The following is a 26731-nucleotide window of genomic DNA, read 5'->3' on the forward strand; positions in this document are numbered from 1 at the left end:
TTCTTTTGACAAAAACTGTAAACGGGTACCACAGACCCGAACATTATACAAGGGTTAAAAAAAATCCTGTGAATTGGTACAGTGTTGGCACAAAACCTTCAATCCTCTGCTAGAAAGCTGACTCCCATTTAACATGAGTTTGAATGTGATTGGTTAATGCTGAAAACAGTGACATCTCCAGTTATCAGAGGGTGTGCACACTTAGGCAACCACACCATCTCAGATGTTTTACTTCCCCCCTTGACAATATACTGTATACTGTATTTTTTTCATTTGAGTTGTAGAAGTTATAAGTCACGTCACTGGTGTTTTTTTTTTTTTAATGATTTAACTTGGTTTCATTGTTTCTATCATTTTAACCTGGTACTTGACCAGGGGTGTGTAGACATTTTATACCCACTGCAATGATATAGATCCATGAATGAGTGGCATTTGATGGGTTCCCCAATGTGCTGCAAATGATTGTCCTGAATATCTGTTCTGCATCCCCCCAAAAAGCACAAAGGCCCTCCACCATCTGAAATGCACCGTTGTACGTTTCTATCCTGGCCTCTGGGAAGGTTTTCTTTCCAAAATAAAACGCGAACCCCCTATCGAGTTTCTCAGCGGGTGGCGCTGAAGGGGGTACACTTGCCCTGGGACCCCCAGGAGACGTTTCAGCGTCCCCCTTTCTTCCCGTTTCCCTCTCTCAAGTCAAAAAACGTCTTCTCCCGCTTCCTGCTTCTCGGTCTTTGACGACATGTTGGCAGACCTCGTATGTCCTTGCTCGACAAAACAATTTGGTGCCGGCTCGGCCCCCCGCCGGGCGACGCAAGGGGGGTGTTGCTGCGAAATAAGCGTGGGTAATTTGCTCCAAACCAGCAGCCCCTTTTACTTCTTCTTCTTCTGCTTTTTATCATGGGCAGCTGAGCGAGAGGAGATAAAGACACAATGAAATAGTGCGAGATGCTCACACTGGCTCATTATACGCTTGTCAATGGGGGTTTCTCGCCGTCTTTGCTGACGCTCGCTTGGTTTGCTGTCTGTTTGTATTTGCTTTTCATGGCAACTTATTGATATCATATTTTGGACCCTCTTCAAATTGCTTGTTATTGTCCTCGAGCTATTTGAGTGCTTCCCTATACTCAAACACTCGTTAGTGCTACCATGATAGGAAAAAAAAATCAACCCTCAAAGTCTGTTTATTTTAGCAACATGAAATTTGATAGGCATGTTTATTATGAGTAGACTCCACAAAAGAAGTCTCAAAAAGCCATGACCAATAAGGGCCAGGAAGGCTGCCATTTTGATTTGAAGCAAGCCCGGAGTGGAAATCTGGATATTCTGGCATTCCCCGGCAGGCTGGGCTGCTACATGCACTGCCCCGGGCCGCTATTCTAGAATAGCCCCCACATTTATTTCCTCTGGCCCGTGCATCCATTTTGAAATGAGCAAATAAAGTGCATTCTCCTTCTCCTTCGAATGTACTTATAACACTCACCTTTAGCACTGACTGAACTACCTTGGTTACTAAGGGTGTCACCAAGTCACAATAATTGAATACCAAATGTAGCAATAATTTAATACATGCCTAGGAACACCCCACTGTAACTGTTATATCCTGGGTATACAGAATAAAATAATAATTGGTTCCTTTTTGTCTTTTTTGTCTATTTCAAGTATTTATAATCTCGTAGTAGTTTAAATAAACACTGATCGTTGTTTTGTAAGCACATTCAATTATAATTTCGATTTTTGATCAAATACAAACATGAATATTGCTGGCGGGAATGGTGAGCTAATATTCGGTAGACATGTCTATTTTGAGGAGACCCACAAAAAATGCCTCAAAAAGGAATGCCCCAAAACACACAGAAAGGCTGCCATTTTGGATTAAAGTGACTATTTTTGCTCTGTATGACACATTGGTTATTACATTATGTATGTATGAATGAATGAATGAATTAAATTTTATGTATGAAAATTCAGCCCCCAAAGCCAGTTTCATTCACAACGAAAAACAAATTGGAAAACAATTTCAAAATAATTTACAAAAAAATTAAAAGTATTTCTTTTTTTCATGAATCTCACTTGGTGGGCAGTCTCTCAATCTGAGTGGGCCTGTGCACACCCAGGCCCACCCATAGCTCCGCCCCTGCTGGATAACATGGCATCTCTTTTTAAGGTGTATAGATTGACCCTTTACTTCGGTATGTGGACGCCATCCTCCAGAAAGCATTTTCATGTGCACACATGGATTTATACTGGTTGTAAATTGTACATACGTAAACAACAATACCAACTGCCTTGATCATGCCTTTGTGGGTGACGTCTGCACTGGGGTTTCTATTCAAGTGGCACCATGAGGCCTGAATGTGAGCATCTGGTCAAGTGTGAACATTGGGTTAATAATTTAGTATATGATGGGCAAGCACTCAGTGGTCGAAAGAGCCAATGAAGAATGAATGATGACCTCCCCAACGGAATGGCCTCCCCCTCTTTCACACAGGCATTTATCCACTTTTACTCTGACTTGAAACCCTAATTGGAAACGCAAACATGAAACCCTAACCCTGACTTGAAATCATGAATTGATATCCTAACATTGGCCTGAAAACTTAACCCAAATTGGAAACCATAACCCTTGTTTGAAACCATATATCAGACTTGAAATGTTCATTTAAACCCTTAGGTTTGGTTTGCAAACCCTAAATTGAAAAACAGTAACCCTTGTTTGAATTCCTAAATCTGGCTTTAAGTTCAAATTTAGAGGTATAAGTAGGACTCGAAAGGTAAAAATAATATTAATAATAATTAAAAAAACAACGCAAAATAAGGTTTTCGAAGGCAAACCGGAAGCGGTCCTATCCGTTTCCGGATTACATAGCGACAAACATTGGATGCCGTAGCAGAGCTACTTCCGGTACCTTTATACAGGTATGTAACTGTTCTCACCAAATGTATTTGTTATTACCTACAAATAAATGTATTCGTCTTCAAGCACGTTCATAAATTGTCAAGTTGTTAGGCAGTGCACTACGCCGGCGGACCACAATAACATGACCGAGCTAACAAGCGTACCGGAGAAGCCAAACATCGAAAGCGGGTCTCGTTGTTTTTTTTTTCCACCCCAAATAAACTCGTAATTTGTCTTGTTTGATCACCATTTGACTACACACGTTATGTGGTCTTCTGCTAGTGAAGCGTTGCTGACCAGCATCGCGCCAGGACAAAAGCAGGACGAGAACGCGCACTACAGTGCACTTTATTGATAACTTGTTAAATTAGAGCAGACGTTTAATCAAATGAGATTTATAACAAATTACAAACAGCACTACCGTTGGCATTAGTGCATGTTTTTAATTCAAATTCAACTTTATTGAAATCAAGGTGCACCCCCCCCCCACTCACACAAATATTTCAATTAAAATCTTCGAGAAGGATATTTGGCATAGTTTGTATTTATTGCTCTTGTGACTGAATGGGGTGGTGGCTTGTACTCTGTTTGGGTTGTTGTACAGCAAAATTGGCTTAAATGTGTGAGTCTTAATAAGGATATGGAAAAAGGATTGTGGATTTTTTTTAAAGAAAAGATTATGTTTTAGCAGTGACAAATGTGCTAGGTAGTGGGTACATGATTTTTTTTCTAACATATTTTTTATAACATGATAACAAAATATGAACAACATAATTCTTACCAGAACGACTGATTATAAAATGTTTTAGTTTGTGAAGATTGCTCTGGATGTGCGTTAAAGAAATAGTGCCATTGCGAATGCAGTTGAAGTTACATGAGCCTGCACTACTACCAGAAGCAGTTCAAACCAAGAGAAATGGGCTATAATATTGGGAATAAATAAATAAAATTTCATGGGGCAAATATTTGAATGGAAGTTAGTACTTTTGACACTATTATCTAGCACATCCATGGGCAATCTCTGTCATTCTTTGCTTTTGTTATTCATCATAGTTTTTGGGATTGAATTTTCCTTTCAATGTAACACAAGTGCAATCTGTTGATTGGATGTTGTCGTTTACGTATGGTCTCCTAGGCAACAGGAGCGAGTGGGTTATGGAAGACAATGGACCACATGACAATGAATAAGAGTCAGACATGGACAAACCAGATGGACTGGTCGGCGGTCTCCGCGCAGGGCCCTCTCCTCAGCACTCTGTCCGTCCGGGACCCGTCGCCGCCCTACGGCCACCCGCAGGCGCCCGGCGACAGCTTCCTGCGCACGTTGGCGTCCATGTCGCATATACACAGCCACGTGTCGCCCGCCTCGTTATTTGCCAGTTCCAGCTTTGACCCGCCGCAGCTGATAGATGCCCAACAAAAGCTCGGTCCGCTGCAGGCTGGCCATCAAGCCCAAATCGTGCCACCCCACTTTGTGCCACCCCCTTGCGCACCACTCACCTGTGTGCCGCCCCCCTGTGTGCCGCCCCTCTCCGTGCAGTCTTCTTTTCAGTCGCACTCATCTCCGGGTTCTTTTCAGAGCATCAATGAGGTGTCTGCCGCTCACAGCCAAACCTCATCGGCGCCCCCTGTGGCATCTCACTGGATAGACTCGACACACTGCCACGGTAACGTGTCACTTTTTTTGGTGTATTTTTACCTCCAACAAGGACATACATCGTTGTCAGTAGCATTGCTAATACACTCCCCACAAAAGGTGAGATGAAGACATACAAAGACTGGAGGAGTGACAGAAAGGCATAGTAGTGGCTCTCCTTTTTTACATTTTTTACTCCATTCATGCATGAAACACTGATTGTGAATTTTGCTGTTTAGCGTCTTCGAAAAGTTGTGCAAAAAGTACTGAGATATGTATGTATGTATGTATGCATGCATCTATATATACACACATATATATGTATATATATACATATATACATACATATATATACATATGTATATATGTATATATATATATATATATATATATATATATATACGTGTATATATATATATATGTATATATATATATATATATATACGTGTATATATATATATATATATATATATATATATATATATATATATATACACATATATATATGTGTATATATATACATATATATATTAGGGGTGTCAATTAAACGTGTTATTATCGCCGTTAATCCAACCCCCTTTTGATGTCATCACATTTTTTATTCAGTTATTAAGGTTCCCATAGCAACCAGCGGCTGAATTGATAAAAACTGCTGGTCACCACGATTTATACATGTGTATTAAAAAAAAAGCTTGAGAGTAGAGGAGGCGTTACATCTGCTTCAAAATATTGACGATGAGGATGAATTGCTCGGCTGAGTCCCCCTGCCCCGGTGATAGTCGCGATGTTCGCCTTGGTAGTGTAACCCTTAAAAGTTGTTTTTTATATATATATATATATATATATATATATATATATATACTCTATTATAAATGTAATTTGTTTTTTAATTTTCTTTTTTGCTAAAGTCACTTCTTTATTATTGGCCTCTTTGAACAGATCGCTGTAGAAAAACTTGGATGTCAACCAACTTAATTAATTCTGTCCCCTGCAGCCTTGAATGACTCTGATCATCCTGACAAAGATGCTGCTGTTCCAACACCGGTGAGGAAAATGGCGGCACTTTAATGTCATAACGCTATAATAGCTGCAGCTCCCGCATTGGCGCTCATTTAGATTGTACAAAAAATTCATAAAAATTGCTTCTCCCTTTTTTTTAGGGGATGACAAAACGTTCTATCGTTTTACATCAACGTTCTCTTTTACTCAAACAGCTTTCGGAGTTGGACAAACTGGTAAGTGTTTTGTTTGGGTGTGGGTGCGCCTGTGTGAGGTTGACCTGAATTTTACAATGTAGTAGAATCCATTTTTCAAATGTAATTTTGATTATTTTTTTTTTAAATTTCAGTTCAACCCGAATCATTTCTCAATTGAAAGATTCTTAGCAAATTCTGCAAATTTTCCCCCCGTCTCTCCCATCCAGCTGGAATCGTTACCTCCAGAAGATGACGTGTGCGTGAAATCGCCCCACTCGGCTGCCCAGGCAAATAAACTTGATTTTATCTTCAGTTGTCCACACAAACCGTATATACAATGAAGTCCAACTCTTGTCTCTGCGTCTCTTCAGTCACCTCTGTCCAGGGTTGAATCGCCACCGTGTCAAAGCGAGACAGCACACAAAATTGAGGTAAGTTGTTCATCGTGCACTTTCTAATTCCACGCCGGCGTTCAAGCATATGCTGTCTTTTTGTCAGCCGGAGTGGTACGCGTCGTCAGACGGACCGTCACCGGCATCACCGTCACAACCGCCAACTCCACCGCAACCGACGGCGTCCGTCGCCGAGCATCGCGAAGAACCACCATCTGTCGCCGAACATCGCGAAGAGCCACCATCCGATGCCGAGCAATGTGAAGACGACGACGACTTGACGGATGACTCTGCGTGTGCAGAAGATCCAAATGAGCCTGTAAGATGACATGTTGCATGTTTGTTCATTGTTTCATCGTTTCTAATATTTTGGTTACTTCACTGAGCTCCGCTTGGGAAGTCAAAGCAAAAATTCGAATAAATTGCCACGGTTTTATTTTATTTTTTTTATTATTTATTCATTTTACAGCAGCAAAGACATGTTTTATGGAAGTGACTTTAATTTGTTGTATATAGAGATGAAAAGATATGCCACGATTATTGGTTTTCTCACAAGAAGACAAAATAACAGATACACTCTCCAAAAATAGAGAAATGCAGTCGTACCTCAACTTTTTGTCATCACTTTTTTCCTTTAAGTTCTAAGCACTAATTTAATTTTACCAGCAAACGAAAGATAGAACAAAGTTACAAGTTGTGTATTTAACCAAACCACATGAACTTTGTCTTACGGAAGGCCGCAAGCATAATGTTAACGCTCAATGCAAAACTCCATAGATGGGCTAACGAAACATCGATGTGGTAATTCTAAACCTTTAAACAACTTCTATTCCTATTTAAGCGGTAGCAACACAGGCAGACAGTGCATACAGCAATACTCATAGGCATATATTCTATATCCTCTGTACAAAATGACTCAAATTATTGCACCTCAGGTGTGATGGTCTTCTCTTATCATCAAACCTACAGTTATTAAGTCTGTACGAGGGCCCAACCAATATAGATTTTTCGAGTCCGATTCCGATATTTTTCAGAACAAAATTTCGATATTTGATTCATCAGCCATTTGACTTAAAAAAATATATATAATGAATATAATCTGTTTTTTGGTCCCTTCACGCTTTCAATGGTAGATGTTTTTAGGGGGGCAAATGTTTGAATGTCATCATCTTTGTCGTATTTTGTTTGTGTTAATTGTGTGGAAAAATAAAGAAATGATTTGAGTGCTGTAATTAAAAGCATTTCCATTCATATAAACGGGGAAGATGATGTATTCAAATCAAATCTGTAACACTTTGTACTTTTTTGGAGCCAAACACTGATGTTGTTATCTTTCTCCAGGAAAAACACTCTGCCGATTCATCAGACGAAGGCTCCGTTTACTTACCAAGCGACGAAAGCGATGTCTCTGACGCTCTGACGGACTTGGGAGAAGACATCCTCCCCCCCCCGGGCGGATCCCCTCGCAGCCCCACCATGTCGCTGCGCAGCAAGAAAAAGCTCTGCCGGATGTCCCTTCGCACTGAGTCGCGAGAAGCCAAGACCGAATGGAGCCGCTTGAAGAATGTGAAGGTGTGTTCCCTTTGAAATTACTCAATATGCAGGAGACCTTGATAAGCTGAAAGGTGATTTCATATTCTTGCGAGTAGGACCAACACCAGTCCAGCAAAAGTATCTTACATGTGGCTGTCCAAAGAATACATCTCATATTTTCAGGGCTGAGCAGTGAATCTAATTCAAATTGACATCACAATATAGTAGAATCTCATTTTCAAATTGCAAAAGCTGCACTTTTAGAAAAAAAAACTAAACGTGTGCTTTATTTTTTAAAACACACATGGACAAATTTGTTGGTACCTCTCTGTTAATTAAATAAAAACCCACATTGGTCACAGAAATAACTTTTTCCTGCGGCCACGTTCAGGGAGGTTGGCTTCAGTCTCGTGATTCTTACATTTCTGAACAATATGTGGACTGCAGTCATCAAGCTGCTTGGTCTTGTAGCCTTCACCTGTATCATACTTGTCTATAATTTTCTTTGTAATCTCCTCAGACAACACTTTCCTTTGTTTCCTCTGGTCCGTTTTAGTGGAGTACACACCACGTCACCAAACCGCACACTGACCACTTGTCGCCATTTCAGTAGGCGGACTGACTGAGTTCAAGTTGGTCCTCTGCCTTTCTCTCCGTGATATGTGCACACTCACGGCCGACAACGAGGCACTCTAAAGTGTCAACACCGGCGGACTACATGAAGGGAAGAGGCATTTTCAGGGTGTAGATGTAAACGCTGACGCGAACCAAGGTGCTCAAGTACTTATATAGTGGGCGGGGTCAGGGGGTTAATGTCGGATGGCCAAATGGGCCCCTGAAATCGTGTAAAATGTATCTCCACAGTTTAGTACTACGTAATTTTCAGTCTTTGCATGTTTTCAGCAATTATCTTCAAAAATGTATTGTTTAGAAACTCTGCATGTACTATATAGCTTCTTTTAGCAAGTCAGTTCTGAGACACTTATGTTTGTGTGGCTTTTCTATCAAGGTATGCGCCATGAAACAAGGCCAGAAGAGCTGCAAGCGAGTTTATCGCCGGAACTACTGCTTGTTTTGCTCCAAGCCCGTCATCAAGATGTCCAGGCACCTGCAGCACAGACACAGCCACAAGGAGGAAGTGTCCGCGGCCTTACGCTTCCCCAAAGGCTCCCGAGAGAGACAGAAGGTGTGGAACCAGCTCATCAACGAGGGCAACTATGTGCACAACAAGCAAGTGCTGAGGACCGGCGAGGGGCAGCTGGCAGCGCGCAAAAGACCTCAGAAGACGGGCCAGGCGCAGGACTTCCTGCACTGTCTGTACTGTCGAGGCCTGTACATAAAGAAGAACGTGGCGTGTCACATGAAGCGCTGCCCGGAACGGCTAAAGAAGAAGAAAGAGGAGGAGCCACGTGTAGGGAAGGAACGCGTGGAAACCCGCTGCGCCCTGGAGGCCATGGGCGACCTGGGCATCAGCGCCGGCTTCCGCACCATCCTGTCGCAGATGATTTACGACGACGTGACGCGCCTCATCATCAGCGAGCCCGTCCTGCTGGGCTACGGGGAGGACATGTTGGCGCGGTACGGCACCGACAGCAAGCGGCAGGAGTACATGCGGCAGAACCTGCGACAGATGGCTCGGCTAGTCCTGGAGGCCTGGAAGAGGACGCCGCTGAGGAGGCTGGAGGATTTCTTCGTCCCCGACAGCTTCCCGCACGTAGTGGCCGCCGTCAACGTCCTAGCCGGCTACGACTCTGCCGCCCGCACGTACAGCGCGCCCTCGCTGGCCATCAAGCTGGGCTACTCCCTGCAAAAGGTGTGCCGCATCGTCCAGGAGAGGGCGCTGGAGCGCGGAGACTTTGACCTGGCTGAGTCGGCCAAGAACTTCCTGGTCATCTACAGGAAGCAGTGGGCCAAGATGATCTCCTCGGGTGCTTTGTCAGTTCTGCGGAAAACCAAAAGGAGATCCAGGGAGAAAGTTCCGGACGCCCAGGACATGAAGAGACTGAACTCCCACGCTGAGAAAGTCCACCTCCTCGCCGAGGAGAAACTGAGAGCAGAGCCCTCGGCGGAAACATATGACGCTCTGGCCAGGGTGATTCTGGCCCGGATAGTTCTGTTCAACAGGAGACAAAGCAGCGAAGTGTCTTCTTTACCGCTCGCCGCATTGAAGTCCGTCAAGAAGCCTGACCCGCGGGAGAACTTGGACTTATTAGTGGGCGAGCTGGAGAGGAGCATGTGTCGAGTCTTCAGCAGGATGGAGATCCGCTCCTCGTGCGGCCGCATGGTCCCGATCCTGCTCAAACCGGCCTTCCTGTCCACGCTGGAGCTCCTGGTTGGGCTCCGCGAGGCTTGCCGCGTCCCCGCCAAGAACCCCTTCCTATTCGGACGCCCGCAGGCGCTGTCCGCTTACCGCGGCTCCGTATGCGTGCAGATTTTGGTCAAAGACAGCGTGGTCAGGAAGCCCGAGGCGCTGACGTCGGCCAGCATTCGCAGGCACCACGCCGCCATGCTGCAGCTCATCAGCCTGGACCCCACCGAGACAGAGCTCGTCCTGGGGCCCAACAACAAAGTGAAGAGCCTTCGGGACAACATCGGCCTGGAGCTTCAAGACATCGGCGCGGGCACTGAAGGTGAGGACCAGTCTGACTGGACTTTGTGTGATGCCAAACTACTCATAGATAAAAAAAAAAAAAGTATAATGGTGACCTCTCCTTTCTATTAGCTGTTTTTGTGCTCAATCAAAAGTATGTCTTTTGGTGCCAAGAAACTACCGGTATATAGAAGTGAGTTGAGGAGCTTAATTTACACAAAAGTAGTGCTTAGGTACTATCCTACAGCATCTTTGTGACAAAGAACTATGTAGAAGTGAGTTGAGGAGCTTCATTTACACCAAAGTAGAGCTGCTTTGCTGCCATCTTGTGGCATGTTAGTGCCAAGGAACTGTTGACGTGAGCCGAGGATTATTATTTTTTTACTTCTGATTTTTAAACGTATTCATTATTATTATTATTTTTACTGTGAAGGCCGTAATATGTACAGGGGATTTTTTTCTAAACGTAATTTAATTTTACTGCATTTGATTTCTTTATTGTGATGGCTTTAATGTATACAAATACATTTTTATTATTTTGATTTTGATCAGAGTAAATTGTTACTTTTTAATGTATTTTATAAGAATGATTTACTCTGGAGAATTTAACATGTAGAAATGCATTTTTATTCTTTTAATCCTAATTATATTTGAATTAAAATTAATGGCATAATGTGTTTATATCATTTATTTATTGCAGATGCCTTCATATATGTTAATGTATTTCTATTAATTTTTAAATGTTTTAATATTTAATAAATGTAGCATGTTTAATTTATTGTGACAGAGGCAGTGTTGTTTTTGGCAGGAATTTTAGATTTAGTCTGCCTTTTGGCCGAAAATGCTTATTCGTTTTCGTCACATTTAGTCATTCCTATTAGTGATAGGAAACTCCCCCAAAACGTTTTAGTCTATTTTGGTAAATTTAGTCGACGAAAATTCAAAAAGGTTTTAGTCCGTTTTAGTTAAAAATAGGCATACAAGGTTTCGTACATACATTCTGTACATACAGGCATACATTTTTAACCGAGTCGTCAAAAACTGTAAGTACTTTGGCGGCTAACCGCATTGCTAAGGCTAAAAAGACATTCAATATTGGTGAAACAAAAAAAACCTGTGGAGTCGCGTTCATTGTACACACACACATACACACAAAATATCAGCGTGGTGAGCCCTCAGATGTCGCATGACAGTTGTCCTTCTTTCCACCTAGTTTGTGGCCACATTCACCGTTACCACTGTCTACAATGCATCGTGTTGTTCTTTCTGCTGGGTTTTACAGAAAGTACCGGTATGTCCATATCTTTCCTTCGTTCCGACCACCAAGCCCATTTGGTGTCACTGTCGCCAGGGTACGTCAAAGGAAGCGTGTCAGTGTCGAGAGCCGAATGACCGCAGACCTGTTCATGTTTTGTTGTAACGGTGTGCGCTCTGCGTGCGCGCCGCGTGCTGTCCCGGCGGTGGGCGTGCCCAAACGAGGGTAGGTTGCACCAGCATTGCAATTTTTTGAAAGACAGATTACGTGTACAATAGGAAGGGATGTCATAAATTTTGAACGTCTGACGGACCACACGCTAACAATTTCGTCCAGTCTCGTCTCGTCACCGAAAATTCATGTACGTCACGTCATGTTTTCGTCATCAAAGAGTAACGTTTAGCTCGTCATCGTCTCGTTATCGTCATGACAAAAGGGGCGTTAACGAAATATTTTCAAAAACAAGAGTGGACAGAGGCATTTGTCTGTAAAATGTTTGTCTAATTTTGATTAAATTTGAATATTTTTCTTGATTTATTGAATCTGAGGAGACCAGTTTAAATCATATTTCATTTTTAGAATATTGATGTAGTTAAGCAGCTCTTGCTCCAAAATGGAGCCGACAAGGAATTACCCTATTTTAATCTACAATTAACATCCTTAATGATTTTTTTTAGGTGTAAGCGCAGCGCCAGTGGAGCGTGGACGAGCGTCACCGGTTGCATCATGGGAGCACTGTGAGTCCGTCAGTGGATTGTCTGGCACACACGTGATCAATTCCACAGTGTCCCACCACTCGGCCAAAGGTGCTAAAGTTGGCTTGTGATCATAGTTTAGGATTAGTCATCAGTCTGAGTTATTATTGCGTTTTCACTTTGCGTTTTTCAAATTCAGTTGGTTCCTCGATCGGCAAGCACAAGTGGAGTGACTGCGAGGTCGCCGCCGTGGAGAGACACATGATGTCCCTCATCCGAGACCACAAAGTGCCACAGAAGCTTGACTGTCTGCGCTGTCTGGACGCCGAGCCGCAAGCTTTGCGCTCACGCTCCTGGAAGGGCATCAAGGACTATGTGAGGAACCGGATCACCGCCCTGAAAAGACAAGCCAGGCCCTCTCAACGCTGATGGCACTGCAGTATTTTCATAACCTTAACCTTTGTTTCTATCTGTAATTATTAATTCTTATAAATATTTCCAAATGTTTCTTATTGTTTCATATTTTTCATATTTATGCTTACTGTCTGTAGTTCAAAAGAGATCTGTTCTGAGATCTGTCTCAAAAATTCTATTTGAGTAGCGAAAATCTGCAAATAATTGACGCCTAGCCCGAAAGGTGTTTGTAATTGCATAAAAAGTACTTGAATCAGAAGAGAATAAAGCATAAACACCATGCAATTAACATGTACACAGTGATTAACCCATGTTACATAAGTGACTATACAGTAGTTGAATTACACTTGTAGACTTTTTTTTTTTTTTTTTTTTTTACAAAATGTTTCTAATCAGAGATGCAAGTAATCTTTCTAATCTTTTTGCGTTGATTCCAAATCTGACCTTGTTTCCTCTTGTAAATCAGATTTTGATAATAGTAATTAATTGTATAATAATGATATGTAATATAGTAGTATATTTATGAATTAAGGGTTCGGTTCAGCAACAGGTGTAATTTTTTTCTGAAACATCATTTTGAAATCAGTGTCAAAAATACATGAAGGTACACAGAAAGCCGTCTCTGATTAAAATTTGCTGTTGACCAATGTTATTTAACACATAACAAATTCACACAATGCTTTTATTAGTATTAGCTATCTTACTAGTCTAAATTACATAATAGCACTAACTGACCTGACATCACACATGGGAAAACAAATACAAGCACCAGCACTTTTTCAAAAATGATACAAGTCATTAATTAACTCATTCCAACAAAACACACAGCTATTGAACTATATAGGCATTATTGCCATCTAGAGAGGGAGGTACAGTATTCACTCCACACAGCACTTGCCCATACTGTGCAGTATTTTCCTATACATTTTTGTGCTTGCAGTTTTGGCAGGGTTCACATACATTTACCTTGTGTTCAGAACGTGTGTTTTAAAAAGTTTAAATGTGTTTAAAGATTGAGGGAATGGTAAAAGAGCAACCGAGTCTGGAACAATCGCTGTAATGCTTACATTTATTTAAAAAAAAAATAAGAATGCATGTAATTCATAGTTTTTAAAATAAGTGGCATGGAAAAAAGGCGGATAAATACCCGACTGACTGTGTTACTGTTTCAGTATAAAGGCTTTTTGTCTGTTTTTTTTCTGAGTTTATCGTATATCTCTATGATAATGATGGTGGCCATTGGCAGCCACATATACGTTTTTTTAAGTAGACTAAATGAATTAAATCAAATCAAGTAATGACTAAAATTGACACTACTCGTACAAAAATAGTATTTTCCTTGGATTGTCACGTTTACAATTTCGATTATTATTATTTTCGTTTTACTGCTAAGGGGGTTCCGGAAACGCTTCGCCATGCCGTAAATTTAACTTCGATTCTGGCGTTGGCTCGCGCACCTTTGTTGCTACCGCTCTAGCTTCTAGCCGTCATCTAGCGACGCATTTGCGTTTCCTCGCCTACTTTAATTGAATTCAAACATAGAGTTTTGTCAGAGTTGACTGAATTCCCCTTCTATGGCCGTTTGCTTCGCCGCCGGAGGTGAAAGGAATTCCCGCACGTAATGGCCGCTACTTCCGCCCTTAGCAAAATGTACGATATATCCTTATTAGCCTGTAAAATAGAAGTGTTCCTGCACTATTTCCCTACTTTCGGGTTACTTATTAAAACTTGTTTGTCGTTATTATTTGCTGTTATCGTTTTGAAAAAATCGTTATACACGTAAATATCACATGTATTTTATATATGTAGATTCCGCCTCTGGTGAGCATTCGGCGAATCACAGACGGGTATGGTGGCCGATGGACGTACCTGCAGCCAATCAGAGCCCGCTGTGGGCGGACCGCTGTAGCTCCCCCAAAGCTTCCGAGCAGGGACCTCTGTTCTGTCCTCTACCGGGTATCAGGCATCTCAACCTGGGCTCGCCCTCTGAGCAGACACCGCCGTGTTTTCCACCTGCACGGTCGTCACTATGGACCCCTCACGGCGGTCACTCGGGAGGATCTGGTCTCAACATCACGCCCCCCTACGGAGATGGACCCCAGCAGGTTGACGCATATCTACGCCTAAAAATGATTTTTTAATAAATGTGCAATCATAATAGTCAGTAGGGTCACTGATGGTGTAGTGGTACACACGCCCGAGTTGTGTGCGGGCAGCGTGGGGTCGGTTCCCGCTCAGTGACGGTGTGTGTGAGTGTGTGTGTGTGTGTGTGTGTGTGTGTGTGTGTGTGTGTGTGTGCCTTGCGACTGGCTGGCGACCAGTTCATGGTGTAGTCCGCCTTTCGCCCATTGTCAGCTGGGATAGGCTCCAGCACCTCCCCGCGACCCTGTACAGGATAAATGGTTTGGAAGATGACATGACATAAATTCAGTATTTAATTCATCTTTGTAGTTTTTTTATTAAAAAAAAAAAAAAAAACTTACAGTACTTCCCTATTTGTCCTGAAATGTATTAATATTTGGAAATGTTAATGGTTTGACTCGGTTGACAAATGTAGAAGTAAACGTAAAATGTCTACATTCATTTGGCAACATTGTCATGGAAAGTGTGTAGGATAATGAAATGTGTGTGAATCGGGAGAATGTGACAAATAATAGTCATTCGTATAGTTTTTGTTTAGAATTATGAGGCAACTGGTAATTTTGAAGATTTTCAGAATTTTATGAATATTAAGAAATTCGAATACTTGAGGACCATAATAAAATCTAGGTTCAGAAATAACATACCCTTTTTCGTCATTCTCACAAAAAGACATGCAGGAATAAAAGATACTGGATTTCAACAATTTCACTAAACCATCCATCCATCCATTATCTGTACCGCTTCTCCTCACAAGGGTCGCGGGGCGTGCTGGAGCCTATCCCAGCTGTCTTTGGGCAGTAGGCGGGGGACACCCTGAACTGGTTGCCAGCCAATCGCAGGGCACACAGAGACAAACATCCGCACTCACAATCACACCTAGGGCCAATTTTAGAGTATCCAATCAACTTACCATGCATATTTTTGGAATGTGGGAGGAAACCGGAGTGCCCGGAGAAAACCCACGCAGGCACGGGGAGGACATGCAAACTCCACACAGGGAGGCCGGAGCCGGGATCGAACCCACGACCTCTGAACTGTGAGGCGGACGTGCTAACCAGTCGACCACCGTGCCGCCCTTCACTAAACCTATTCCCTCTAAAATTTAATTCCAAAAGCTGTTACACTGCCAAAATGATAACCAAATCAAACAGTAGAGAAAGACGGAAACAAGTGCAAAAAAAATCCAAAAGAGGGCACCAGGGTTGAAAAATATTGCTATATTTGTAGAATTGTGAAAATTGTGTTTCCACTGTACAGATATCTCCAAATTCAGAGTCTCGTTACGGACTGGACCCAGGGCTGCTTCCCAGCGTTGTAAGTGCTTTTTTATTTGACTTTTTAAAAAACAGTGCTAATGTGCTAACGCATCCGTAACTGGGCTTAGGTCAAAGTGATGGCGGATGACAGAGCGGAGTGGGAAGGGAAGGCTTTTGTTTCTGAGTGCTTCGGTCCTCCGCCTCCTCTGCCAACCACTTCTTGCATTGTGGAGGATGGAGGTAATAACACGAACCATGACCATGCCATTTCTAAGTCTTCTTTCAGAAGTTTCAATGAGGTCCTAGTTATTTGTAACTCCCAATTAAGTAACTGTAAACACAGACTGTAGACACATAAAGCAAAAGAGAATTAGACACATTTAGATTACAAAATGTTCAACCAAACCTGATTTTTTTCGTCTAACGAAAGTTTGCTGGCTAAATGGTAATATAATGCGAGAAATAGCAAAAATATTACGGTAATTCTGGTAGACACTTAGTTGGGGATCTTCTCTGCCTCTTCTTCTTGCTCTTAATTACACTGCTTCTCTTTCAGTAGACCTCAGTGCAGACTGTTATACTGTATTATGGCACAATGTGGTACTACACTGAAGGAGTGCATCTCTAAATTTGGACATACAGTACCTGCGTGCTGTAACAACTCATAAAATTGATCATTTGAAAACAAAGTGAAGCATGAATGATGAACCAAATCACCAATAGTTAATCAGAGTATGTGATGATGTCATGGTCCATTCAGGCAGCGCCAGTCCCCGTGCCATCCGTTCCACAACATACTGCTTCCCCCAAGATGGACCCACCGCCCTAATGGCCCGTCTGCCTCTGGCCACTCTAGTCACACCTCTGGCCAGACAGACCCCACTTGAGGTAAGTTTAAAATCACCTTTTTTTAACATATTTTCCGGACTATAAGCCGCTACTTTTTTAATAGTTTTTGAGCCATGCGACTTATATAAATGACAAACTGGAGTGACAACGGGCAGTGAAATGAAGATAAGTAATTTATTTTCTCTCGGTTCTGTTCCGTTTTAATCAGAAAAGTTGCTGCCGTGTTAAAAGGCACTGTTAGGAAAGAATCTGTTCAGGTACATACATTTACAGTTCAAAATCGTTCTGTAAATGCAGTAAATATCAAAAGTTTCAACATACTGTAGATAGGTGCGGCTTATATATGTTTTTTTTCTTCTTTTTTTTTTTTAATTGAGTGGGTGCGGATTATATAAAGGTGCATCTTATAGTCCGGAAAATACCGTATATGACAAGCAATCACGGCTCACCTGTTTGTTTTCTGAAGCTGAGCCATGATTGGTTGTTCCCTGAGTAATTGTGATGTCATTTTCACTTGACAGCAAGTGACAAAATGGCCGCCCACTGAGATGGACAAAAAAAAGAACGAGTGGATTTTACTGCTCAACTCATATTCCACAAACACAATATCATTCAGAATGACATGTTTAGACTATTTAGGCTGCATAGAACATGTTATTTTAAATACATTTTTTGGGGTTGACTTCCCCTCTAAGTTGAAATTCCAGCATAAAAATAAATCCTTAAACGGCTTTCCATACACGCAGCATCATTGACGTCTTGCTTCCAGAAGCGCCTGCCGGTAGTCATGGAGGACATGCATGTGTCGGGATGTCGTTGGTGCGGTGCGTCCATGTGCGTCGCCATGAGCTGGCAAGACTGCGGCCAGAGGTTCCGCTGCCCCTTTTGTGACAAGCTGACCGAAGGTAACGCTGAACTAAAAAAGTTCAACACAGTACAGTGCTACCTTGACTTACGAGGGTCCCAATTTAAGAATTTTTCGAGTTCGATATTTTTCCTTTGTGTTTTTTTGCGAGCCAGGATTTGAGGTAGTAGCAGGCTTCAGATGCGCCGTCACTTGAGTCAAGTAATTTTTCCCTCATTTTGTTCCATATTTTTAATTAAAAAAAAGAATAAAACTTTATGATATAAAAACATAAAATAGAATGCAAAGAAATAAACTGGCTTCTGACGCTCATTAGCTGCGAAATAAAGCAAAAAATTCTCGGAAAACTGAGAAGTTAGCGGTCTGATGAGTGAAGGTATCACTATATTGGGGCTGACAAATCAACTTTATATCCTCCGAGCAGTGTTCTTCTGTCCTCTGCAGTTCCGTGGCAACAATACCAGCCCACAGACGGAATGGACGGGGCCCGGCTTGATCGGGAGCAGAGGCCCGAACTCCACATGGGCTCCTACGAAGTCCTCCACGCTCTCAAGGTTCGTTGTGCACCTATCTTTAATCGACACGTAAGTTTAGCAAGATGGAATTTGGTAGGCATGTCTATCGTGAAGAGACCGACAAAAAAGTCCCAGAACCCATGTCCGAAAAGACACCGGCAGCCGAAGACAAGTCTAATAATGATTTTTCAAAAATTATGATGTAAAATTGTTATTAATGTATATCAATTCATGTTTGTTCTACGTTTCTTTGGTGCGCACGCAACAGGGTGAAGCGGCGGCGCTGCTTCTGGCCATCAACGTGTCTGCGGTGGCGCTGAGAGGCGGCCATTTGGAGTTTGTGACACAACAAATACAGACTCTGCTCGCCTCACTAAGCAGGTAAAACACTCACACACATCAACACAATCATGCAAAAACATCCGTTATAACTGCCAATTTGTTGCAGAGACATCCGCATGGGCCTACTGACATATGACAGCAGAATCCAACTGTACGACCTCAGCCCCACCCTGTCCCGTCCACACATGCTGGTCATGGCGGAGACGTCCGACGAGCTGCAACTTCCTGTCAGGGAGGGGCTAGTACTACCCTTAAGGGACTGCTTGGACAGCGTGGCCAGGTAAAAGTAAATGAATAAATAAAAAAAAAAAGGAAAAAAAAAAAAAACTAGAAGTAATGTAATGAATAAGAAAAAAAGGCCTGAGTAGAGAAAGTGCTGCGAGTGCACAATGTCACTTTTACATCGTTCCGTAAAGAGAAATGATCCAATGGTAACACGCTAAGGTTTGTGTGGTGTTGTGTAGCGTGTTGCAGCATATTCCCCAGTTGAGTTCGGAGGGTGACGACTTGGCGGACGTCCCCGTGGAGCTTCCGGTCAAAGCGGGACTGGCCATCTTCCAAACGCTGTCCTGTCCCGGCAAGCTCCTTGTCTTCCACTCGGCTCCGCTGGTAGAGACTGAACAAACCTCCACCGGCATCTTCGGGACCAACAAGCCAAAAGTAAGACAACAAAACATGGATTTGGGGAATGGGATTAAGATGGTCTATGTAGCTCAAATCAGCGCATGGTTCTTGGCTGTTTTTGATGCCCCCTGTGTATTTTAGGCCAAAATGTTAATTTAAAATGGACTCTACAGGGCATGTCATTGTTTCCCCTCTCAGTCCATCTTCCAGCCGCCTGAGGGAGCAGTCTCGTTGGCTGAGGCGTGTGTCCGTCAGGGCTGTGGCGTTCACCTCTTTATCCTCTCCCCGCAAGATGTGGGCGGGGCTTGGCCGGGCTACGTCCCCTATTTGACGGGTGGTGCGCTGTATGCCTACGACCACCTGCAGGTACAGCAGAAGCAACTAATCAAATGCTAACATATAGCAAGATGGGCTGTTTTTGAGTACTATTGTATGAAAACTTAGAAAGATGCTAATATATTAGCTGTTGCTAAGCTAATGTCTGTCTTTACAGGGGGATTTGGACCGGGAGCGCTTTAGCCATAACCTGAAATGTGTCGTGGCAGCGGACGTCGGCTACAAAGCAGAGCTTAGCTTGTTTGTTAGCAAAGGTGAGATGTTCAACCTCAGTCCCAGACAATCCATTTCAAAATACCCATAATGCAACACTGTTGCCAGGCATGCGTGTGGCGGGCTGTTACGGACTCTGCGTGCCCAGGGCGAGCCCTAACCACATCACTATGGCGACGTTAGACTGCTGGACGATGCTGGCAGTGGAGCTTGCGCACCATGGTGGAGCTCTGGATGAGACCCGAGGTGTCGCTATACAGGTACGGCAGACTTGTCTTTCACTATTTTTTTGCCCAAAAGAAGGAGTGGCCGCCAAGTAGGTTCATGAAGTATATTCAAAGTTCATTTGTTATCAAAGTTAACATAGACTGTGTTGTTTTACTTTTTTTGCCATGCCATGAAAATTGATCAGATACTAACATGCTAACATGTAGCAAGATAGCAACCTGAGTGTAAAAGGCGCTAAGACAGCTCGTGGGGGGAACTTGCTTCTCACATAGTTGTCAGGTTCCATTTAAAATGAGAATGTATCAGCTGCTAACATGTTAACAGTTGGTAGGGTGTGATCTAGTTTTTTTTTAGGGTTAGGTAACTTATCTTTTTCTTTCGCTTCTGCGTGTTGTGAGGCGGTCCTGGCATACAACACAACAATGGGAGAGCGGCGATCCAGGGTGCACACGCTGACGCTGCGATGCTCACGCCACCTGCAGGACACCTTTCGCCAGTACCAGGCACAGACACTGCTCGCCTTCTACTGCAAGAAGAGTAAGAAAGAAGAGAAAGGAGTCACAGAAGCAGGGATAAACAAGGAGAGGGGGTGTGCCAACTGTGATTTCAAAAGTTTGGCAAAAGATGTTCTAATTCAGAGATTCTCAAACTGGTGTGATATAATAATTACAAGGGCCTGACTGATTAATAGGGTGATATTAGCTTCTTGGAAATTGGCAAATGTGCAACTTTTGCAAATTTTTTGTTGTTGAGTTTTGCTTTTTTTTTTTTTTTTTGAACACATCAACATATTACAACATAAGACAAAAATAATGGCACTCAAACATTGCCCCCTCAAAATTGTTTTTCTCTCTCTCTGTTGTTAAGTTAAACTAATACGAAAGGACAATGGTTTGTAAAATGTTCTGCCTGTAATTCGTATCTCTTGTTGAAGGTGTTGAGAAACAAAAACCTGCATTCATTATATAATTTTTTAGTTGTCGTCCGATTAATCAGAATTTTTTCTGCACATTATTATAATGAGACATTACTTGTCCATAAACAGGCTGTATCTTCTCTGCGTTTTCAGTGTATTGTGCAGCTGTGGAGCGCCCCCTGCAGGATCTGCGTGAGGAACTCCAGAGGGACCTGACGGAGGCATTGGCATCCTACCGCCGTCACGGCTGCGCAGCTTCGGCATGGGCGTCGTCCGGTCAGCTGGTTCTGCCTCGGGGCCTGCGAGCGCTGCCCGTCTACGTCAACAGTCTGAGGAAGAGTGACGTGCTGCTGCCCGGCCTGCGCACCTCCGTGCACCGCCGGTTGGTGCTGCGCTGCCGGGTGCTCAGCTTGGATGCCGCAGCCTGCGCCACGCACTTCTACCCCATGCTGATGCCTCTGGTATGTACACATGCAAAAAAAAAAAAAAAAAAGCTAAACTCTTGTTGATCCTTGCTGAAGTGACGATTCAAACCTCCTGTGTCTCACTAAGGCCCGATTTTGTTTATATATTATGGTTACTTTTTATGGTAATACTGCATTTATTTGGTATTCGTGTTGTATTTATTTGGCTCATTATTGTAATTTGACTCATTGTAAATAATGTGGTACTAAAATATTAAAATAAACACTACTTTTAATTAACTGTTTTATATTAAATACAAAGATAATTAAATAAACTATTTAATTAATATGAAGTTTGAATTATTTTATTGTTAAAATAAAGTATTTCACACTATAAAGATATTAGTAAAATAAACTATTTTATTTGACCAACTACTGCTTATTTAGTATTGAATTATAATTATGAATAATAGAATAAAAAATAATCATGAATTATTATTTTACCCTTTGCCAAAAAAAAAAAAAAAAACTTTACAAAAAGCAAATGCACTGAGCTGAAGTCTGGCAGGATTTGCTAATTTGCGCGAGATGACGATTTGCACAGGATCCCTCTGTTGGTACTTTTGGTCGGAAAAAAAAAATCCTGGAAAAGCAAAAATACACAATCATTTTATCACTTTCAGCCACTGTGGCACGCCGGAAACGTGGTGGAGGAGGAGGAGGGGGCTCTACGCTGTTCCGCCACAAGTCTGTGTCCGCGCGGGATGTATTTGCTGCACGCCCCCGACATACTCCTTCTATGGGTGGGTGCCCGGGTCCCAGCATGTACCTTGGTGGAGCTCTTCAACGTGGGATGCTTGGCATCACTGCCCTCTGGAGAGGTAGGCCTAACTTGTTTTGTCTGTTCACGACAACATGAAGTCATCAACTTTGTGTTAAAGAGAGAAACTATTCAACTTTTTTTTTGAAAGTATACCACTTTATGTAGAACATATTCTACTTTTTACTTGAATACGTTTTGATGAAAAATTTCCAGAATTTTTTGTGGGTCTACTCATGATAGACCAGTGCAAGCCAAAATAGAGGACTTCCTATGGGTTTTCAGTAGGGTTGTAACGGTACGCTAAATCACATTTCGGTACGGTTCAGTTTCTTGGAAACTTCGGTTCGGTATATTTTCGGTACAAAAAAATTTTTTTTTTTTTTTTTTTTTTAAATGTTTATTTTGAAAAGATGACAAGTAAACGGTGCATTATTTTTTTTTTAGAAAAAATGGAAGCGAACCATTCAGGTGATACTCTAAGAAATTACACCAGAATAAAAAATACACTAACAATAAAAATCTCTTGATTTTGTAAAGTATTAAGACACTGAAATCTTTAAACAGTCAGCAGGTGGTGCGCTGTATGCCTAAGTATTAAAGTTAAAGACAAATTGTCGTTACAGTACATGTATACACTTTTTGTGATGAAAAAAATCCATACAATAACAGTTACAATTATTGCTAACTATATTAAAATTATTTTTAAAATGAAAAAAATACAATAACTTTAAAAAGTCTTTATGAAATTATATACTGTACACTTTTTAGGCATTGAAATCTTTGAATGTTCAACAGCATATTGTAATGAATTGAGTTATCTGTGTTGTGGTTGGATTTGTGTTTTGCTGAGTTGTGATGTTTCCGAGGTTCATGAATGCATCGTACGGCTAGCGAGAGGAGCAGCGGAGAACGAAGCCATTTTAAGTGCGTTACTTTAGACGTGCTACCTGCAACATAGCCGCCGATCTCATGTAGCAATGTCGGCACACAACTTTTGGAATCCACGTACCTTTCCCCATCAGCGATTTTAACAGGACAGCCAGAATGTTCCCAAACAGGAGATCGCAGTGTACTGGGGGACCTTCAAGCTGGCTTGTTTGCATATGCCATAATAATGCCATTTATCCACGCATTTATAATTCATCACGGCTTCTGGCGTACTGGCTCCTCTTGTGTGCCGCCACTCTCCTCTCCCCGCGAGCAACAGTCAATAGACACGGCTCCCAAATTTCATTTTGGCATGTGAAACTGTCTTCAGGAGCTGAATTTTGTGAAATACTCTGGCAGGATGAGTTTTTTGCCAAAATGACCCAAAAATGACAATATCAGACCACAGTGGTGGATTTCTAGTGTCTTTTCAGGTATGGCTTCTTGAGACATTTTTGTGGGTCTACTCATGATAGACATGTATGTCAAATTCCATGTTGTGAAACTATCTTCTTAAGCTATTTTAAAAAAATATTCTTGTCGGATGAGTTTGTGGCTTGAAGTGATCCAAAAATGACCGTTTCAAGCCAAAATGCTCCTGTGTCTTTTTGGGCATGCCTTCTTGAGACTTTATTGTGGGTCTACTTATAATAGACATGTCTACCAAATTTAATTTTATTATGTGAAACTGTCTTCAAGGGCATTTTAAAACATTGGAGCCTCCCAAAGGGTCATTCCTGCCTGGCAAACTTTGATTATTTCCTGTGTTGTGCTTGTTTGTTCGTCCAGACCAAATTGCCTGTTCTGGATACCCCTTTGTCGGTCGCTGTTCGAACCCTCCTCGACGCGCTGGACTCGGAGGTCCCGTGGTTCCGGCAGGTCAGCCCGCAACTAAACACTCTACCTTGCCACACAAATGTGCTGTAACGTTTGCGTGGAAATGGGTTGTTCACGCAGCTACTCCTGGTGAAGCAGGGCGATGCCGGTGAGGAGTTCCTGCAGCACCACCTTGTGGAGGACAAGAGTCCCAACGGCGGCGCGTCCTACGCCGACTTCCTCTACCACCTGCACGTCAACTCCGTCCGCATGCTGCACTGACCCACAAACACACAGTACAAGCCTTTATTTAATGACCCATCTTTATTTATTTACTATTCATTGACGAGTTTGTGTTAATAAACACAGTGGGAAGACTCTGGAGAACAGGTCTGACTGGAAATGATTTCCATTTCATTTTTGAGATGTAATTATGGTTCACAATTAACCTGTTGGCACATAAACCGTTCTGTCATTTTTTTTTTTTTTTGGGTTTGTTTGGTAGCTGTCTTTTTAATCTTGAACACCGGAGGCTGCTAGAGAGCCGCGCTGCAAAGCCAGGAAATGGGTGAAATTGCCTTTCAAAATAACGTGCAAACGAGATAAGGATGATAAAATATCAAGTGAGTTAGGGTTTCAATTAATGATAATTTCAATCCTAGCTAGGTTAAGGTTTTAAATATGGGTCAAGGTTTCAAATTAGGGTTTTAAAGCCAGTCTATCCTCCTTCTTTTGTAGCATCGTTTTACTCCTTTCTTTTGTCCTTTTGGTTTTTTACTTTTTTCCAGGGTCTTCCCTTCCTTTCATATCCTCAAATTTTCCATACTTTCCTCTCCGCAGCCTATACCTTTCTTTTATGCTTCCTTTCATATCAGCCTTGGTTTCTCCATTCCTTCCATCATCCATCCTACCTACCCTCTTTTCATATCATCTGTTTCCATCCTCCCTCCTTCCCTTCTATACATCAAAGGTTCATTTCCTTCATACCTTTCTTGCTTCCTCCACTCTTTACATCAGTTTTTTCCCTGCTTCATCCATCCTACCTATCACCCTTCTTTCCCTGCCATCCTTGCCTTCCTCAGTTCCATCTTCACTATCGTCTTTCCTTCATTCTGTCCTTTCTTCCTTTGCAAAAATAGGTTATTTTAAAAAGTAGATACAGGGGACCTATGCTACCTGCAGGGGATAAGGACCAGTCTGGCCCACAAATAGAGAAAATACGTGTGTATTTGACACGCTAAAGTACCTGGATGTCTGTCACAGTTTGATTTGAATCTGAATTTGGAGAACTGAATTGCTCTGAATGAATTGAAGGTGAAAAGCAATAGAGTTGCATTTTCAGTGAGGATCAGATACAGTTTCAGAGAAAATACATTTAATAAATTTAAGGTTAGTTTCAAGTTTGTTGGACTTGGGGGGGTGATGTCTGAAAAGCGGAAACCCCATTCTGATAAAACCAAGAAAAATGAAAAAAAAAAAAACGGACACAAGTGTCAGAGATGATATATTCAGTTAAAAAATATTGGGGAAAAAAACTACCGGCACCAACATTTGGCTCATCCTGCATACAGTAAGTTACAAGAGATCAGTCCAGAGTTGAAACCTATTATCATTATTATTAGTAGTAGTGAGTAAGCCTTGTTTATTGAATTTTTTTTTTAATTTAAAAAGAAAAAAAAAAAAGTAAAAAAATACTAACAAAAAAAGTAAGTGGAAAAGTACTCTTATTTTGACATCTTTGAAAGTCGGAAAATCGGGTTAAATAATGAACGTGGAAAGGTAATCTTATTTTGACATCTCTGAAAGTCGGGGCCGGAAGTAAACTGTAGCTTCGCTTTGTTACCTTGACTAAAGTTCCTGATCGAGCGAGCTAGCTGTCAAACCGAAAGAGGGAGCGAGAGAGTGTCAAACCCAAAGAGGGAGAGAGAGAGAGCGAGAGCGCGCGAGAGAGAGACCTACAGTGCTTGGCTCGGTGTTTCCCGATTAAACCTCGCTTGGACTCGGCGTCGCCTCTTCCCCAAGTGCTGGACGACTTTATCTCTTTAGTGGCTACTGGGAGGACCTGTTGTGTTTTTTCTTCCCTTCACCGTCCGACAGATAACATTTTACCAGAGGTGAGGAGGCAAACAAGAAGACGGAGAAGAAGAAGGAGAAGCGGGAAATATGGCTACAACAACCTGTACAAGATTCACGGACGAGTATCAGCTGTACGAGGAGCTTGGCAAGTGAGTCCAACCAGACACAGGCTTCGGAGCTCGGCGACTGTCGTCCCCCGCAGCCCACACGCCGCCCCGCGGCTGCGGTTGTGTGTGGACTCGGGTGGACCACGGTCGCCGAGCTCCAGGGCCATGCAGCCAGTGTATGCGTGGGCGTGTGTGTGCAGACGTGCGCGCGGCTGTTTTTGCTTTTTTTTTGTGTGCGCGCATGCATGGACGCGTTTAGTGAATGACAGCTCTCAAGACACACGCGTTTTGAAAAATGTCAACAACAGACCAATAAGGCCTGGCACTATTGCGACATGAAATATTAAGATTGCTAATCATTTGTAAGTTGTGAGTAAATGATGCTCATGTATTTATTTTTCAGATTTTATTGTCAAACATTTCTTTGGCAACAAGTAACTTTTTTCCCTTTGACATATTCGACTTATTTAGATTATTTTTACCGTCAGTATGCTGCTTATTTTTTTTAAAATGGGACTTCCTTCTTGAAAATTTATAATATTGTGTAGAAAATATTAAACTTTAATTTACTCATAAATATAATTACTTTTTGAAAATTGTCTATTTTTTTCATGGAAATTATTATTATTACTGATGATTTATATATGCAGTGTGTATAAAAAATACTTATTGAAACTACACCACC

At 42.1% G+C, this 26731-nt stretch overlaps 3 protein-coding genes across 32 annotated transcripts in view; all 3 read left to right on the top strand.

Annotated features, from left to right (window-relative positions):
* Nucleotides 1-2859: 2859 nt before the first annotated feature.
* Nucleotides 2860-12700, top strand: LOC147147495 (uncharacterized). Its single transcript, XM_086030919.1, has 11 exons — nt 2860-2916; nt 4032-4563; nt 5527-5576; nt 5693-5767; nt 5956-6015; nt 6100-6159; nt 6227-6439; nt 7462-7692; nt 8663-10283; nt 12176-12304; nt 12393-12700. Exons 2-11 carry the CDS (start codon nt 4062-4064, stop codon nt 12620-12622), a joined length of 3171 nt encoding a protein of 1056 aa, XP_085887045.1. The 5' UTR covers nt 2860-2916; nt 4032-4061; the 3' UTR covers nt 12623-12700.
* A 1321-nt stretch (nt 12701-14021) lies between these two features.
* LOC147147496 (protein transport protein Sec24C) lies at nt 14022-25996 on the top strand. Of its 2 annotated transcripts, none has more exons than XM_086030644.1 (18): nt 14022-14257; nt 14417-14712; nt 16007-16063; nt 16134-16245; nt 16766-16893; nt 17624-17759; nt 18164-18273; nt 18503-18615; nt 18683-18856; nt 19041-19236; nt 19399-19566; nt 19694-19790; nt 19858-20009; nt 20376-20514; nt 21047-21354; nt 21981-22178; nt 23837-23926; nt 24005-25996. In XM_086030644.1, the coding sequence occupies exons 2-18, from the start codon at nt 14467-14469 to the stop codon at nt 24143-24145; spliced, it is 2565 nt and encodes an 854-aa protein (XP_085886770.1). In that variant the 5' UTR covers nt 14022-14257; nt 14417-14466; the 3' UTR covers nt 24146-25996. The 2 variants fall into 2 exon arrangements, with proteins under 2 accessions (XP_085886770.1, XP_085886771.1); XM_086030645.1 differs by having other exon boundaries at nt 14022-14225.
* The window catches only part of camk2b1 (calcium/calmodulin-dependent protein kinase (CaM kinase) II beta 1), a 43643-nt gene continuing 42691 nt past the window's right edge, over nt 25780-26731 (top strand). For 10 of the 29 annotated variants that reach the window (XM_086030657.1, XM_086030663.1, XM_086030659.1 and 7 more), the window contains exon 1: nt 25789-26088. In XM_086030657.1, the coding sequence (XP_085886783.1) occupies nt 26027-26088 (62 nt within the window). In that variant the 5' untranslated portion in view covers nt 25789-26026. Of the gene's footprint in view, nt 26089-26731 lie in introns of all 29 variants that reach the window. The other 19 variants (XM_086030652.1, XM_086030660.1, XM_086030649.1 and 16 more) reach the window with 4 other exon arrangements.

The sequence above is a fragment of the Filicampus tigris genome, chromosome 5, assembly GCF_054856515.1.
Source record: "Filicampus tigris isolate MCC_2025a chromosome 5, RoL_Ftig_1.0, whole genome shotgun sequence".
In the NCBI taxonomy this organism is placed as follows: Eukaryota; Metazoa; Chordata; class Actinopteri; order Syngnathiformes; family Syngnathidae; genus Filicampus; species Filicampus tigris.

Coding starts and splice junctions, on each gene's coding strand:
- LOC147147495 (XM_086030919.1), top strand. CDS start 4,062: ATGGACCACATGACAATGAATAAGAGTCAGACATGGACAAACCAGATG. Junction 4,564..5,526: donor AGACTCGACACACTGCCACG/GTAACGTGTCAC, acceptor TGTCCCCTGCAG/CCTTGAATGACTCTGATCAT. Junction 10,284..12,175: donor CATCGGCGCGGGCACTGAAG/GTGAGGACCAGT, acceptor GATTTTTTTTAG/GTGTAAGCGCAGCGCCAGTG.
- LOC147147496 (XM_086030644.1), top strand. CDS start 14,467: ATGGACGTACCTGCAGCCAATCAGAGCCCGCTGTGGGCGGACCGCTGT. Junction 19,237..19,398: donor TCGGGACCAACAAGCCAAAA/GTAAGACAACAA, acceptor TTCCCCTCTCAG/TCCATCTTCCAGCCGCCTGA. Junction 22,179..23,836: donor CATCACTGCCCTCTGGAGAG/GTAGGCCTAACT, acceptor TTGTTCGTCCAG/ACCAAATTGCCTGTTCTGGA.